The following is a 15525-nucleotide window of genomic DNA, read 5'->3' as shown; positions in this document are numbered from 1 at the left end:
TACAAGAAGCAAATTAAATAGTAATGATACAAGAGTAAAATGATAAGAGAGTTAAAGATGTCAATTGGTACCTGGAATACAGTATTTTATACCATATTATATTAGATAAAATGACCATGATTTTATTAATTTATTTTAATTTTTATAAAATAAAATAACTAGAATAGTAGTAATAGTAATAGTAATGTAATAGTAATAATTGATTACTAAGTATCTATCATATATTTATGTTGCTATATATATTAATTTAAAAATGATGTCTTGTTTCTTTTTCTGTCAGTTATAACTTTTTGGAGCAGTAAAAATGCTTCTATTTTTAACGATGGGAATGGTTACTAGTAGGTAAATATTAAAATACATTTTCAGTACTACCATTAATGATTGGAGAAAAATAAAGAAAAATTAGAATTTTTTTATCCTAAACTAGTTTTTGACAAAATTGATTTCTATATTTTTTTATAATTCAAAAACGAATAATCTGTAAACTAGAATTCAACTCAAAGTATTTAAATTATCATTTTTATATAGAGTATAATTTCCAAAAATGTTCAAAATATATTGACTTTTTTTGAATTAATTAAAGTTACGAAAAATGTTCGATTTCTTTCATAAATATTTAATGTCGATAAAAAATTATTCTTTAAGTTAAAATTTTTGAAAATTTAATTCAAGATCTCATTTAAGTTATTTTTATATTTGTATACAATTATTAAATATACTAAGGCAAATTTCTTTTTATGTATTTAGTTCAATTTTTTAAAAAATTCTTTAAAATTACAAACATTTACAAATTATATATATTTCGTAAAGAAATGTATAAATTAGTAAGGTTTATAGTTAAGACATCGAAATGTTACACAATTTTTTTTTATCCTAAAATATAGTACTCACTTACTTTTTAATTAGTAGTAAAAAAAAATTAACTAAAATAATCTTTCTTCATTTAAATATTTAATTTTATCCAAATTTTAACTTCAATTAATATTTATAAAAGAGAATTAAGTTATACATATTTTTTTTAGATTTTTTGGTTTTTGTATGAAATTCTTATAAGGAACCTTGTGCTAAATTATCATGCCTTAACTACACAAATTGATCATTTATAGATTTTTAACTACTAAGATGTTGTTAAAATTTAGAAATGTTTCTAAAAAAACCATAGCTATGTATCTGTAATGTTTATAAATAAATACAATATCACATTATGAGGGAGATTGTTATACATTTTGTAGTCCATTGACTAAGTGAATATTTTTTCTGCTGATATTTAAAAAAACAAAAGATTGAAAAAAACTCCTAAAATATGTCTATAAATAAATAAAAAAGTCAACATATTTTGAAAATTATAGTAGGCATAGAAAATGCTAATATAAGTATTAGGTGAAAACTTTAATCATCTACATTTATCTATAATAGTTACTTGAAGTATATTTTTAAGTGTAAAATAAGCGATGCTGCATTTTAATATTATTGAATTCTTCATATTAACATAATTATTTATTACAGGTTAGTTTGGGGACCTTTGTCAATATTTATGTCCATAATACACGAGCTTTTCGGACACAGTTGGTGGGAATTCTAATATACTAATCGTCGTGAAGACGCTATTATACGATATGTTTAACGTCGAAAGGAGCACAGCGGAGCTACTCACTCCCGTCGATTGTCCGATGGAACTATATTATATTATTATGTTGTATGTAGTGCGAGGACTGACATGATGTGATCCGGTTGCCATACATGATAATGATACATCATGTTCAAACTTGCTCAAACGACCTATTATTGATGACCTCTAGCGAATTCGAGATAACAATTAATGGTTATTGTATTGTAATACTTGTTATGCGTGTAAAATAACGTCAAATGTTGTGATAAGCTAAGACAGCGCATAATATATTGGATTACTACTATAAACTCGGTGGTTATAAGTTAGAACTAGTGCTGAGATTTTGATGCGATGCCATATTTTTTTCTGGAATTTTAAGAAGTAGATCTGTAGGTAGAAAGTATAATTGGGTTGTATTGATTATATTTTAGTTTTCGACAAATTTAACCTTAACGTAGTAAGATAATTTCAAAAAAAAAAAAAAAAAATGAAAATATTTCCATTCAGATTATCACCGATGTTAATTAATACATATATATATCTACGATTATAAGAGTATAATAATTATATAATAATATATAAGAGCTTGTGTATATTTATTTTTACTGCTCGGTAAACGGATGATCGATAAAAATTGAAGTTCCGTCAGTAGGCACGTCTATTATCATAGCATTCGTTTCTATTATTCATTATGTTTTTGTGTTATTTGTAATATAATTGTTATTTTTTAAGCTATATTACAAATAAATGTAAGTGCATTTTTTTGAGATTTTTAAGTCGTATTCGTATTTTTTCTAAGGGCAATTGTTGAGATTTTTTAGACTATTCAAATTTTAACCTTATACATTATAATTAATATGAGTTATATAATATATTTATAAATATATGTTTTATTTATATATTTAGTATATTGAATATTCGCAATCGGTACTTTATACATCACAGTTATTGTTTTAGATCAACATGAGATGCATTTATATTTTATGGCTACTTTTTTTAAAATTGGTGTGCTGCGAGTTAGAGGTTAGAATTGCGGACGGAATTCTTAAAGGGCAAGCTTTACAGTCAAGAGATGGACGTATTTATTACTCTTATACCGGTATACCATATGCAAAACCACCAATTGGAGAATTAAGGTTTAAGGTATTAACATAAAATATAATATTTAATATTTATAATATATATAATATATTCAAATGCATTGTTTTAGGGAAAAAATGATTTAACTTACTATACATATTACATATAGGCAGTAAAATTAATTTCTTTACATAGTATTAAAAATAAATATTACATGAAATATAATAATTATTTAGAGATATAGAGCAATTGATCTTCTCCGCTTAGAATCGTTTTTTTTGTACAATGATATATCATTGATGATGTATCACATCTATATCAATGTTCCACTCGATACCTATCACAAAGTAGAGAGGTATCCATTTTTCCATTTTTTAAGATCAAGTATTTTTTAAATTTAATATAACATAATATGTATTTCAATAAATTTAAAATAATTTTTTCTAAATGTATTTTAAATTATTTGCAATAAAAAATAAAAATAATCGGCATTTGTTTCAGTACACATGCATTTATAAAGTCTGTAAAACATTTTCTAATTTTTTTCATATAATATCACAAATATTTACTTCGGCTATAAAATATTAGTTGGAAAACTGAAAAATCCTCCTTTCAAAAAGGTGATGTCTGATCACAATAGTCCCAAGTTAAAATTATTGCGAGTATTTTCATGCATTATATTTTAAATGTGTTAAAGGCACCAGAACCAGTCGAACCATGGAAAGGAATATTGGATGGATATTCTGAATCGAACAAAATATGCGTGCAAAACAATTTTACTGATTGCCACGAAGATTGTTTGTACTTAAACGTCTTCACTCCGAAAGTTAATAAAACATTTTTACCAGTAATGTTTTGGATTCACGGTGGTAGGTTTTCTCGTGGCCATGGTGGGCCTAATGCACAAGGACCTGAATATTTTATGGATAAAGACGTTGTACTAGTTTCTATAAATTATAGGCTTGGTATTTTAGGTAAGTTAAGGTTATCAAAGTTGATATTTCGTTTTTGGACCTCCTTTTCATTAAAATTTCGACATAAAAAATTGTTTTCGTGTTTTTATACTTATATACTAAAAAAAAATATGCATATATTACTTATATATTAAGTAATATTATTTTACATATTTAATAGAAATTTAAAATTTTAATATGCTTTACAATAAATATATAATATTATATATTATATATAAAAACTTCAAATTATTTATAAACATTATATGTGTATTTTAGTTATTATTAAATTAATATGTGGACTTTTAAAGGATTTCTTAGTACTGAGGATGATGAAATACCTGGCAACTATGGAATGAAAGATCAAGTAATGGCTTTACGTTGGGTACAGAAAAACATCGTTCATTTCAATGGCGATCCTAATCAAGTGACAATATTTGGTGAAAGTTCAGGAGCCGCTTGTACAGGATTCCATATGTTATCGCCAATGAGTAAAGGTCTTTTTCATAAAGTTATACTTCAAAGTGGAACTCCAGTTTGTAAGTGGGCTATTTCGCCTATTGGACTTTCTCGTAAACGCGCCCACGCGGTAGCCACTATTGCTGGATGTAATTTCGATACTTCCGAAGATATACTGAAATGTTTAAGAAAACTTTCATCCAAATCTATTATTGATCTTCAAAACAGATTATATGTAAGTTTAAAATTAAGTTATACGATTTCATAAATGATTGTTTTTTCAAGTATTTTATTTTTCATATGATACATGATATAGGTATGGCTTTCACATCCGTGTATACACTTTAATCCTGTCGTCGAAAATTGTAACTCTGGTCAAGAATCATTTCTCTGTCATCATCCTATATACGATTTTAAACAAGAGTCGTTTGTACCAGCTATTATTGGTCTAAATTCTGCTGAAGGTGGTATGTTTGTATCATGTAAGTTGCAATTGTTACATTATAATATTTAAAAAATAACGTACTTATGAAAACGGTTCAGTGCTATTATTAGGGCGTGAATTTGAATCCAAAATTATTTTTCTCTTCTATGTTTATACATTGCTTTGTCTACCATACCATAACATATATTCCAGTAAGTGTAGAATTTTAATCCATTTTTTAGTATTTGATTTTTTTTTAGTAATTTTCTGTACAATAGAAATTTAATATAAAAATTAAGGTGATAAATTCTTGAGATAACAATATTATGAAACTACTTGTGTGAAATTAAAACAATCGTATTTTTTGTAGAAATAAAATAACTTGGTATATTAAATGACTAAAAAAAATTATTTATGTGAAATAAAGTATCACTTTAAAAAATAATTACAACATAAGACATAGTAAGTGATCCTCGTGTTATTGACTTATTGTTTAACTATAAGTTACGAGATGTTTGTATTCGTTAAAGTTAGTAATTTTCAATTTTATTTCTATTTATTATTATATACTAGTTATAATCAAGCTTATTCTTGAATTTTTTAAAAACATTTTCAAATTTTTATTTATTACTTGAAGTCATCCATTTTCTATTGGTTGCCCTATGTTTAAAGTTAGGTTTTTAACGTTTATTCTTAGGGCATGTTATTTTGCGCCCTAATTATTAATGATACTAAAACACAATATGTGATTTTTGGTAGACGCATACCTTTATGACTTGTTTTTATGTTCTATTCACGCAGCTTTATACAACAGCACTTCTTTGATAAACACCGATTTTCAGACGTATTTTAATCGTTTACTGTCAATTATGCTATTTTATAATCAATATACAAAACTGGAAGAATTAGATAAAATTGGAGATAGAGTGTTGAAAGAATATTTTCCATCCGGAAGATTAGACGACAATACTCATTTGAATGCGGTTAACGTAATAGACTCAATAATATACCTATATAATGATGGAATAATGACTTTCATTCTTATATAATATATATACACATTATTTATGATTTCAGATGATAGGTGATGGGTGTTTTACACATTGCGTAGTAGATATGGCAAAAAGATTGTCATCGCCAGTCTACATTTATTATTACGATTATCAAAATGAGTTTTCATATAACAAACTATTTGGCTCATGTCAAAGAAGTCTAGGAGTCACTCATGCCGATGAACTAACCAGTCTGTTTAAAAATAGTAGATTAAGTTCAAAAGATTTAAATGTAGACGATCTTAAAGTTTCTAGATTATTAGTTAATGTTTGGTATAGATTTGTGACTTTTGAGTAAGTAAGCGTGTACCTACTTGTTGAATTCTATTTATTATTATTATTATTAAATAGTTAGATATGAAATTAATTTTATGTATTGAACAAAAATGTTTGAATTATCAATCGACATTGTCTTTTAGGATATATTATAAGAGTATGTTCAAAAAAATTTTGATTTAATAATTATGTTTCATCTATTTTAATACTTAACTTGATTAACGACTGAAAAAATAAATAACTAGGTACTTTATGGCTTTCAAAGATATAACTTAACTTTTTGTTGGAATTTTATTTATTCTAAAAATGTGTGTTTCGTAAATATAAAGCAGTAAATTTTTTTCAGGACTCCTACCATTGATGGAACAGATGCTGGACCTGCTTGGCCAAAATTTACTTTCAATGAACATTTTGAAATTTTACACATTGATTCAGCACAACCAAAAATTATACAAAATCCATTTTATGAGAAATATAAATTCTGGAATCAATTACCTTACAGCTTCAATTTGAATCAAACTATACCTCCAAAAAAATCACTGAACAGTAAAACTGAATTGTAATTTTACAATGGTAAATATTGGAAATTGAATGTACATTAATACATTATAGTGAATGTACTAAATTACGTACTAAAAATTATAGTATAGAAAATGCATAATATATAAATGTAGGACATAACGTAGGTATAAATTATTATATCAAAAAAATACAATTAGTAATAAATATTTTAATTATAAAGTATTATTTAGTCATATTTTATTGTTGTTATATTTTATAGGTAACATAAGTTCTTATGTATAATTTTACATTCATTTTCAGTTTTTATACACATCTGGTAGGCTTCCTTGTATTATTTTTTCTACAGTCTACCTATAAAAAATGCTAGAAATTTAAAGTACCTATACCTACCTATATTGGAGAGATTTAAGTTAACATTTGTCGACTCCACATTTCATAGTTTGAACGTACAATTTATACATTGAACGTTGGTTTTTCTTTTTCATGTTATTATTAGATTTCAATCCCTTTATAGAAAATCTTTTTTAAATAATACATTCCGATTAAGTAGTAATATAGTCTTACTAATATATGTCTAAGTTGTAGTAATGAGTTGGTGGGTGGGTGACCGGATCCGGGTTGGTGTCTAATTGTAAGACCTCAACACAAATATATTTTACTTTAATATGTATACGAAAGAAACATTTGCCTAAATAAATATAATTATGTTTATTATATAGAAAATATTTAAAATATACAATAATATGCTTCAAAGACTTAAAAATTTTGCGCCGCCACTGGTAGTTATTATAATAGATAAAATCATATATAATATAATTTTGATGAAATGAATTTGATATATTTTATGTAAAGTAGGTAGGTACTCAATTTGTGTAAAATATTTATTTTAGGTAGGCACTTTTTAACCTAGATATGTTTTTTGAATGGGTTTTTTCTGATCAATTTTGTGCAATGTTATATATTTTCACTGCTTATAATAATCATAACCATTGTTTTTTTAATATTATTCTAAACATTAGAATTTCTATTTAACTAGGTAAAATATATCAAACATAACTACGAAACCTCAATTTTCATTGATGAGTAAAATATCAAGTAGCATTCTATATATTTTTTCCTTCGAGAACATTGCATTTATTATATTTTTTATTTATGTTATTTTTTTAAATTTTCAATTCTTAAAAAATATGTCTACTGCAATTTATTAGGGTAGAGTTAATTATTTTATTCTTATTTAAATGAATAAGAGTTTGTCCTCCATGATTATAAGATTGTCATTCATAATGATAAGAAACATATGTAAGTATTTAAATTTTAAACTTAAAAAAACAATAAACATATTATAATGTGATATGGTTATTATGTGACATGGTTATGGTGGATGAATACTTAAATATTTGATAAAAAATGATAACTAATATCAACAATATTTTATTTTTATAATATATTGAACAAAAAATATCATAGGTATTTTAATAATATTATATCACTAACAGGTCAGAGCCTGATTAACTGAGTTACATTTATTTTGTAACTTTTTTTCTTGTATCATTTCTATTTTTTCAAATTAACTAGTATCTTGTATTTGGATTTATATATTTTTTTTTACAGTTTCTTTGATTTGAGGACTAATGATTCAATAAGATACTTAAATATTTTTTTTTGTGTTCGGTTTTTTGGATTTTTTTTTTACTCTTTTTCATTTTTTTATGAAAGTTACTAGTAAGCAAAATATTAAAATTTAAAAATGGTCATATCTTGCTTTAAAATTTAAATATCTTAAATATAATTAATTTTTTTTATAATTTTCTTAATATGAAGTTTAATAATAGGCATAAGAGGTAATATTTTATTTTTATACTCATGCAATGAGTAACAATACAATCTGATAGGTTGTGCCGTTGTGCGTATGTTATAAAGAGTAAAAACAAATAGTGCTTTGACATTGTTTTAAAAAATAATATATTGAAGGTAGGCTTTGGTCGGTATTAAGATAAGACTGAAGTATTCATATAGTTATTTGATAATTCATTTAGTATAATATAGCTAATTGGTATACTTCAAATATAACTGATATCCAACATATTCACTCGTCTGATAAATCATGTGATAATTTTTATGTTTTTAGCCTTTCTTTCAGTTTTTAATAAAAAGGCAGTGTAGCTTATTATTTTTGCAGAAACTTTAAGTTATTAAGTCAATGTTATTATATACTTGTAGTTAATATATTTTATTGTTTATTACTATATATATATGTATAATAAATTACATTAAGGAAACACCACGTCTTTCAGTTATAGAATTTATATAACATTTATTTTGAAGTAAAAAAAAATAATAATTATAATAATTATAAATATAATATATAAGCAATATTATTTTAACTATGCAACAAAAATAAATTAATGGTATCTGGTTTATTGAAATCTGCATCTTATTAATTTAGAACACACATAAAAGGTAAGACTTATACATAATATTTTATTAATTAAAATATATTAATAAATAATACTATGCGAATTTTAAATTTATATTTTTAAGATTAACTTTTATCATTTTATTAGATAATAAAATAGAAACTTAAATAAATCAATATAAATAATTTTACATAATGATTTTAAACACATAGTTTAAATGTTTAATTTTGACAATTTTTGTAACACTACTGATAAAGTTGTATAAAATAATATTAATACTTCTTCATTTTTTTAAAACACTTGTATTGTTATATACGTTTTCTATGATTTGTATTTTTAAATAATAAAATTAAAGATTTGATAAATAGATTTTTAGTTTTTAAAATAATTAATGTATCTAACTTGTAACTAGTATTAAGATAAATAATTTAAAAGTAACATGAATTCGTATTTGGTTATAATGTATTGTCTATTCCTGATTATAAATATGTATAATTTGTTTATTATAATATGTACTATGTACCTATTATCATTCATCATGAATTTATTATAGGAGTTTTGATTTAACTTGATACTATTGTGTTTATACTATTGGACTAATGTTTATCAAATGCTTTGCGATTACAATATTCTATATTAATTATTTTGAAATTGTATTTGCGTTTTTAATACATATGATATATATGCCAACTTGTTAAGTAGGTACTGATTTAATAAGACAGTTAAATTAATAGTATATGAACTGATTGAACCATGCATACTGTATACATATTGATATTAGTAAATAATTGATTATATTGACCTTGGAATGTTTAAACTTATTGCTGTTTTTTTAGCTTTGATAACAACAGTTTTTCTGCTTTGTTTGATGCAAGTACTTACTAATAACTCAGAATAAATTAATAGTATTAAATCATGAATCACATGTCTCAAATCTTAATGTTTTGCAATTATATTTTTTTGCACTAAATATTATAATGTGCTATTTTTTTGTTTTTACGACAATTATGGTGTAAGATCCCAACGGAATGATTCGATGCCTATACACGTTGAATATAAGTTAATAACTTAAAATTTAAAATAATAAAAAGTTTTGAGGTCATTAAATACGTCTATGAAGTTGTGAATAATACATACGTATATCCGTATATGGTAATAAGCAATAGTTATTTAGAACTTATTTACAATAGATACAATAATAATAATTGATAACAGTACTTTTCAATTAATTAATCAATCGAATATTTATCATTTTTAAACTTAAAAGAATAATTAATAAAAAAATACAATAATATTGATCCAAGCAAAATAGAAAAATATGTCCATTTAAGGTAATAGGTATATTTATATTTACGTATAAAAAAAATCAATATTTTATATTGAGGCAGCTTAAGTTAATTCAACTTTATGTACTCATTGTAATATATTTGTTTTTAATAAATTATAATTAAAATAAAACAAAATTCAATTTATAGCTGAACAAACAAAATGAACCATTGAACTTTTTGAAATTCAAATTGAAATGCGCTAAATTATAAATATTACTATTTATGGAATTTATACCTACTCTAAGATTTAAGATAATATTTAGAAAAATGTCTTTGTTTATTAAAATTATAGATTTGCATTATTATATTAATACATCAGGCTGTAAATACACATAATAATTTAATAATATTTTAGATGATTATAAAATGGGCTTTTATCGCTATCGTGATGTACTTAGATTTAGTGTACTGTATATCACAGAAGTTGGAAATAACTAAAGGTGTAATTAAAGGAAAAATTTTGAAATCTCGAAATGGGCGATCTTATTATTCTTATACAGGCATACCATATGCTAAACCGCCGATCGGAGAACTTAGGTTTAAGGTATCTATATAATTTATTTATGTATATAGTATTATATAACCATAATAATCGGTCTCCAATAAACTAAAATAAGATTTTTTCATAAAAATTGTATTACATTATGTACTTTATAATTTAGGCAGCAGTACCGGTTGAACCATGGAACGGTATATTGGATGCTACGAAAGAATCAAATATATGTATACAACTGGGAAGCACGGACAGTCAGGAAGACTGTTTGTATTTAAATGTGTATGCTCCAAAAACAAATGAAACATCTTTACCAATCATGTTTTGGATTCACGGAGGAGGATTTAGTTGGGGTCACAGTAGGTCTAGTCAATACGGACCAGATTATCTTATGGACAAAGACGTGATATTGGTAACAATACACTATAGACTTGGTATATTTGGTTAGTATTTTATATTATTGCATTATTGCATTATTGAATAATTATTTTAGGCTTTATAATTTTTTCGTGACTTTAATAATATCGCAGAATTATAAGAATTTTCATAAACTAAACATCTCGTTATAATTTATAGGATTCCTTAGCACTGAAGATGATGTGATACCCGGCAACTACGGAGTAAAAGATCAAGTCGCCGCATTACGTTGGGTGCAGGAAAATATAGTACATTTTAATGGTGATCCTAATCGAGTGACAATCTTTGGCGGAAGTTCAGGAGGCGCTAGTACAGGATTCCATATGTTATCACCAATGAGTAAAGGTCTTTTTCATAAAGTTATACTTCAAAGTGGAACTCCAGTTTGTAAATGGGCTATTACGCCTATTGGACTTTCTCGTAAACGCGCCCACGCGGTAGCCACTATTGCCGGATGTAATTTCGATACTTCCGAAGACATACTGCAATGTTTAAGAAAAGTACCAGCTCAACATTTGATAGATATTCACGGCAAATTATTTGTATGTTATTTATTTTAATAATTAATTTTAAACAAAGTGTCTGATTAATGATTGATCATTGATCATATTATATAATAGGAAAAAAGTGAAATGTATAGTTCATATTATTATGACATAATATTTCATTGTCACTTGATGACTTTAATGCGGAATAGGTACTCCAATAATGTGTTTGAAATCTTAAAAATTTTAATTGATTTAATTTAAAAGTGGTATACAATAGATATTCCTATAATCAATTGATATTTTTTTTAAAATTGATTTATCTATAAATCTCAAAACATTGAACAAATATTTATGATTTTTATAAGTTAATTTAATATTTAAATGTTTTTAATGTTTTATCTAATAAGAAAATTCTATTTAGACTTGGATTACTTATCCTTTCATTTTATTTAATCCTGTGGTTGAAAACTGTAATTTTGGTCAAGAAGCATTTCTGTGCCATCATCCGATATTTGACTTTCATCAAGAATCTTTCGTGCCCGCTATTGTTGGTTCAAACTCAGCAGAAGGTGGTCTGTATGTAGCATGTAAGTAAAATTATAAGAACTAAAATACTAACTAAATATAAATAAAATCTATCTATATCACTGGTGAGTTAAATAATAACTGACTACCATATTATTAAATTCTGGAATGAAAACTTATTTAATTAATTATTTGCATATTTTTCTAATTTATTTTAAATATTTTAAAATACTTAAATATATTTTAGATTCTGAACAAAGTGATGAATGTATTGATTTTACAATAATGAGAGATTTTTTTTTGTGTGTGTCTGTGTACACTGTACATCATAACTTGTCGAAATATGCTTCAATTTAAAACTTTAGGGGTGGTTTTCGATTGAAAAGTGTATATCTATGATGCCATTATACAGGTCAAAAGTAAAAATTTTCTAGTTGCTTTTAAAATTGGGAAAACAAAAAAAAAAGTGAAAAAACGAAAAAGAACAATTTTAAAGTTAAAAAATTCAGCACTAAGTTTTCCATAAGTTTTCCTTCAAATAGCTATGGAGAAAACTCGAAGCCTCGTTATAGGAAAAATGTTATGTATTGAATTTTAAATTTTTACGAAATCGAGTAACGATCACAATTTATCCACAAATGATTTTTAATATTTGTTTTTATTCATAAATTATAAGTCGTAATACTTGAAAATTTCACCATTTATATTGGAATTTTTTTATATGATGAAATATTTCGTTTATTTTAAATTTATTTATAGTCATTTGAATTATTCGCTTTTGTTAAAATCTTGAATATTTGTAAATTATTTTATAGGTATAATTCGTAAATTTTTTTGTATTAGTAGCTAAAAGTTGAAAATTTAATAGTAGATTTTCCTTAAGTTTTGTTTACAATAATTATAAAAAAAATTTATCCTTAGTTTAAATTTTTATGAAATCCAAAATTCACTCGTAAAATAACGATTTACTATCAAATAATTTTAGATTTTTGTTATAGGTAAAAATTATTAGTTTTAGAAACTTGAAACATACATCACTTGTTTAAATTCACATTTTCTTTACATGATTTAATTTTGGATTATTTAGGTCATTAAAATTTAAAACACAAACCACATATTTCTTCAACCACTGCAAAATATATTCTTGGCTCACAAAACATCTTTGTTCAGAATCGTTTTTCGTATACAAAGATACCTATCATTGGATTCAAATTTAATACCCTTTTTACATTTTTATTAGCAATCCTTAAATGTTATCAATTGTAATTTTTAACAATAACTATTATGATAATATTTACAAAAACAGTTTACTAGTTATTTTATATAGCCCCACTAAAAATATCGTTGGAGATCCTCAGTTTGAGAATGGCTGTTGTAGATAACGGGTCTATTGTATTAATTATTTACTATTTGTGTATTTATTTGTCCGATGTGGAGATAAACTATGGAGCACACTGATACGTAAAAACATTTTCCATAATAAATTGGTACATTAAAATTAATTTTGAATATATTTATTTAATATAATATAGCATGATTGTAGAATTCGTAAAAACTAATAATAATAATAAGAATAGTCACCTAAATATAATTTTGTTTCCGCAGCTCTCTACAATAATACGTCATTAATACATCCAGAATTTGAAACGGATTTTAATCGTTTAATATCTATCATGTTGCATTATAATTATTATACAAAACCAGAGTATATCGATGAAATCGGAGAAAAAGTGTTTAAAAAATATTTCCCATCGGGAAGTATAGATGATCATACGCATATTAACGCAATTAAGGTATGTACTTTATTCAATCAATAATAGGTACTCAAAATCTTATATTACTATGTTAATATTCTACATCGATCTATTTCAGATGTTTACTGAGTCAGCTTTTACTGAATGCATTATTGATATGGCATATAAATTGTCATCTCCTGTGTATAGTTATTTCTACCATTATCAAAATGAATTTTCTCATAATAAAGAATTTGGTTCTTGTGAGAAACCCTTAGGAGTCACTCATGGCGATGAACTAAATAGTATTTTCAAACTGAATAACTCAAATCCAAATGACTTAAACGAAAAAGATCTCGAAGTTTCGAAATTAATTATTAATACTTGGTATAAATTTGTTACATCTGAGTAAGTATATTTTTTTGCATTTTCAATTGTTTCATTATTTTTACTTGCTACATTTTACGTTTATTTTGAAAGCTAAATATAAAAAAAAATCTCTAATTTAAATTTAAAATGTATCAATAGTAATATTATAACATGTCTATGAGTTACTATTGCATTAAACTATTAAATTGTTAGTACCTACCTATTTGTGTGTATCGTATTCAACTTCTAATAAGTAAAAAAAAAATTAATTAGTTTAACCAAAGATTTGTGTTTTACATAGGTTTAGTGAACTTACTACTTACTGCTATGTTTTATAATTTGCAGTAATCCTACTATTGATGGATCAGAAAATGGATTACCTTGGCCTAAATTTACTCAATCAAACCAATTGATGGTTCTATTTAATTCAAGTTATCCTAGTCTTATTCAAAACCCAAGTACAGATGGCTATGAATTTTGGAATAAACTCATATAATTCTATAAATAATACCTATTTCTAATAATAACCAAGAGAATAAAACAAATTAACACTATAAAAATTAACTGATCATATATTTTTTCTCTTGCTCGTTTATGGCGAATCATTAATTTAGGTTTCTTAATTTATAATACTGTGAATTTGTATTCGTATTTTTGTTGAAAATGTTTAAATGTTTTGTAAATTAATGAAACATAAATTTGTTGTTGTTATTAAATAAAATGTTGATATATAGCCATTAGAAATTAATTATATGAATTTTATAATATTAATAATCAGATAAAATATATAATTTATAAATATATTTTTAAACTTAAATTTTCATTTAATAATCTATAAAATATTTACTTAATTTAATAAACTATAAATGGAAGTGCTACCTGTGACAAAAAAAAAAAAGTTTCAGAGAATGAATAGTATAAATTAAAAAAAAAAATCACTTATTGCAGGTCAAACTTTTCTTAGATTCTTGTATTAAATATTTACTGAAAAACGCAAAAGTAAGTATGTAACTTATTATTGTACTCGGTGTTATATTTTTTTTAAGCATACCTATTAATATTATGATAACTATAAATTTGGTAAAAAAGTTTTTTTTCTAATATTTATTGTTTTATTATTTTATAAAGTTATTATTTGTGTCTAATGTATATGGTAGAATTCTAGTATTAAATAATGCTTTATGTTCATAGTTTTGGTATAACATAATATCTTGAAATAATTAAAAACCAATAACACCATGATATTATTTTCTACCAATTAAGAGTTGTTGACTTTGTTTAAAGTATATATTTACAATATTAGACTATTGGAATATTATTTTAGCCTTATTAACATGTATTATAGTTATAACTTATAAGTTATAAGTAAATTGTACCAAC

At 24.2% G+C, this 15525-nt stretch overlaps 1 protein-coding gene across 1 annotated transcript; it reads left to right on the top strand.

Annotated features, from left to right (window-relative positions):
* The first annotated feature begins 1509 nt into the window (after positions 1-1509).
* On the top strand, positions 1510-14893 carry LOC114125584 (uncharacterized). The gene is made up of 15 exons (XM_050200203.1): positions 1510-2358; positions 2567-2752; positions 3387-3663; positions 3954-4336; positions 4418-4583; positions 5327-5514; positions 5603-5871; positions 6200-6413; positions 10476-10664; positions 10783-11056; positions 11190-11572; positions 11940-12105; positions 13649-13836; positions 13916-14184; positions 14491-14893. Exons 2-15 carry the CDS (start codon positions 2573-2575, stop codon positions 14639-14641), a joined length of 3297 nt encoding a protein of 1098 aa, XP_050056160.1. The 5' UTR covers positions 1510-2358; positions 2567-2572; the 3' UTR covers positions 14642-14893.
* The last annotated feature ends 632 nt before the right edge of the window (positions 14894-15525 follow it).

The sequence above is a fragment of the Aphis gossypii genome, chromosome 2 (assembly GCF_020184175.1).
Source record: "Aphis gossypii isolate Hap1 chromosome 2, ASM2018417v2, whole genome shotgun sequence".
Taxonomy (NCBI): Eukaryota; Metazoa; Arthropoda; class Insecta; order Hemiptera; family Aphididae; genus Aphis; species Aphis gossypii.
The sequence above is the reverse complement of the archived record's forward strand: the minus strand, read 5'-3'. Positions and strand labels throughout refer to the sequence as shown.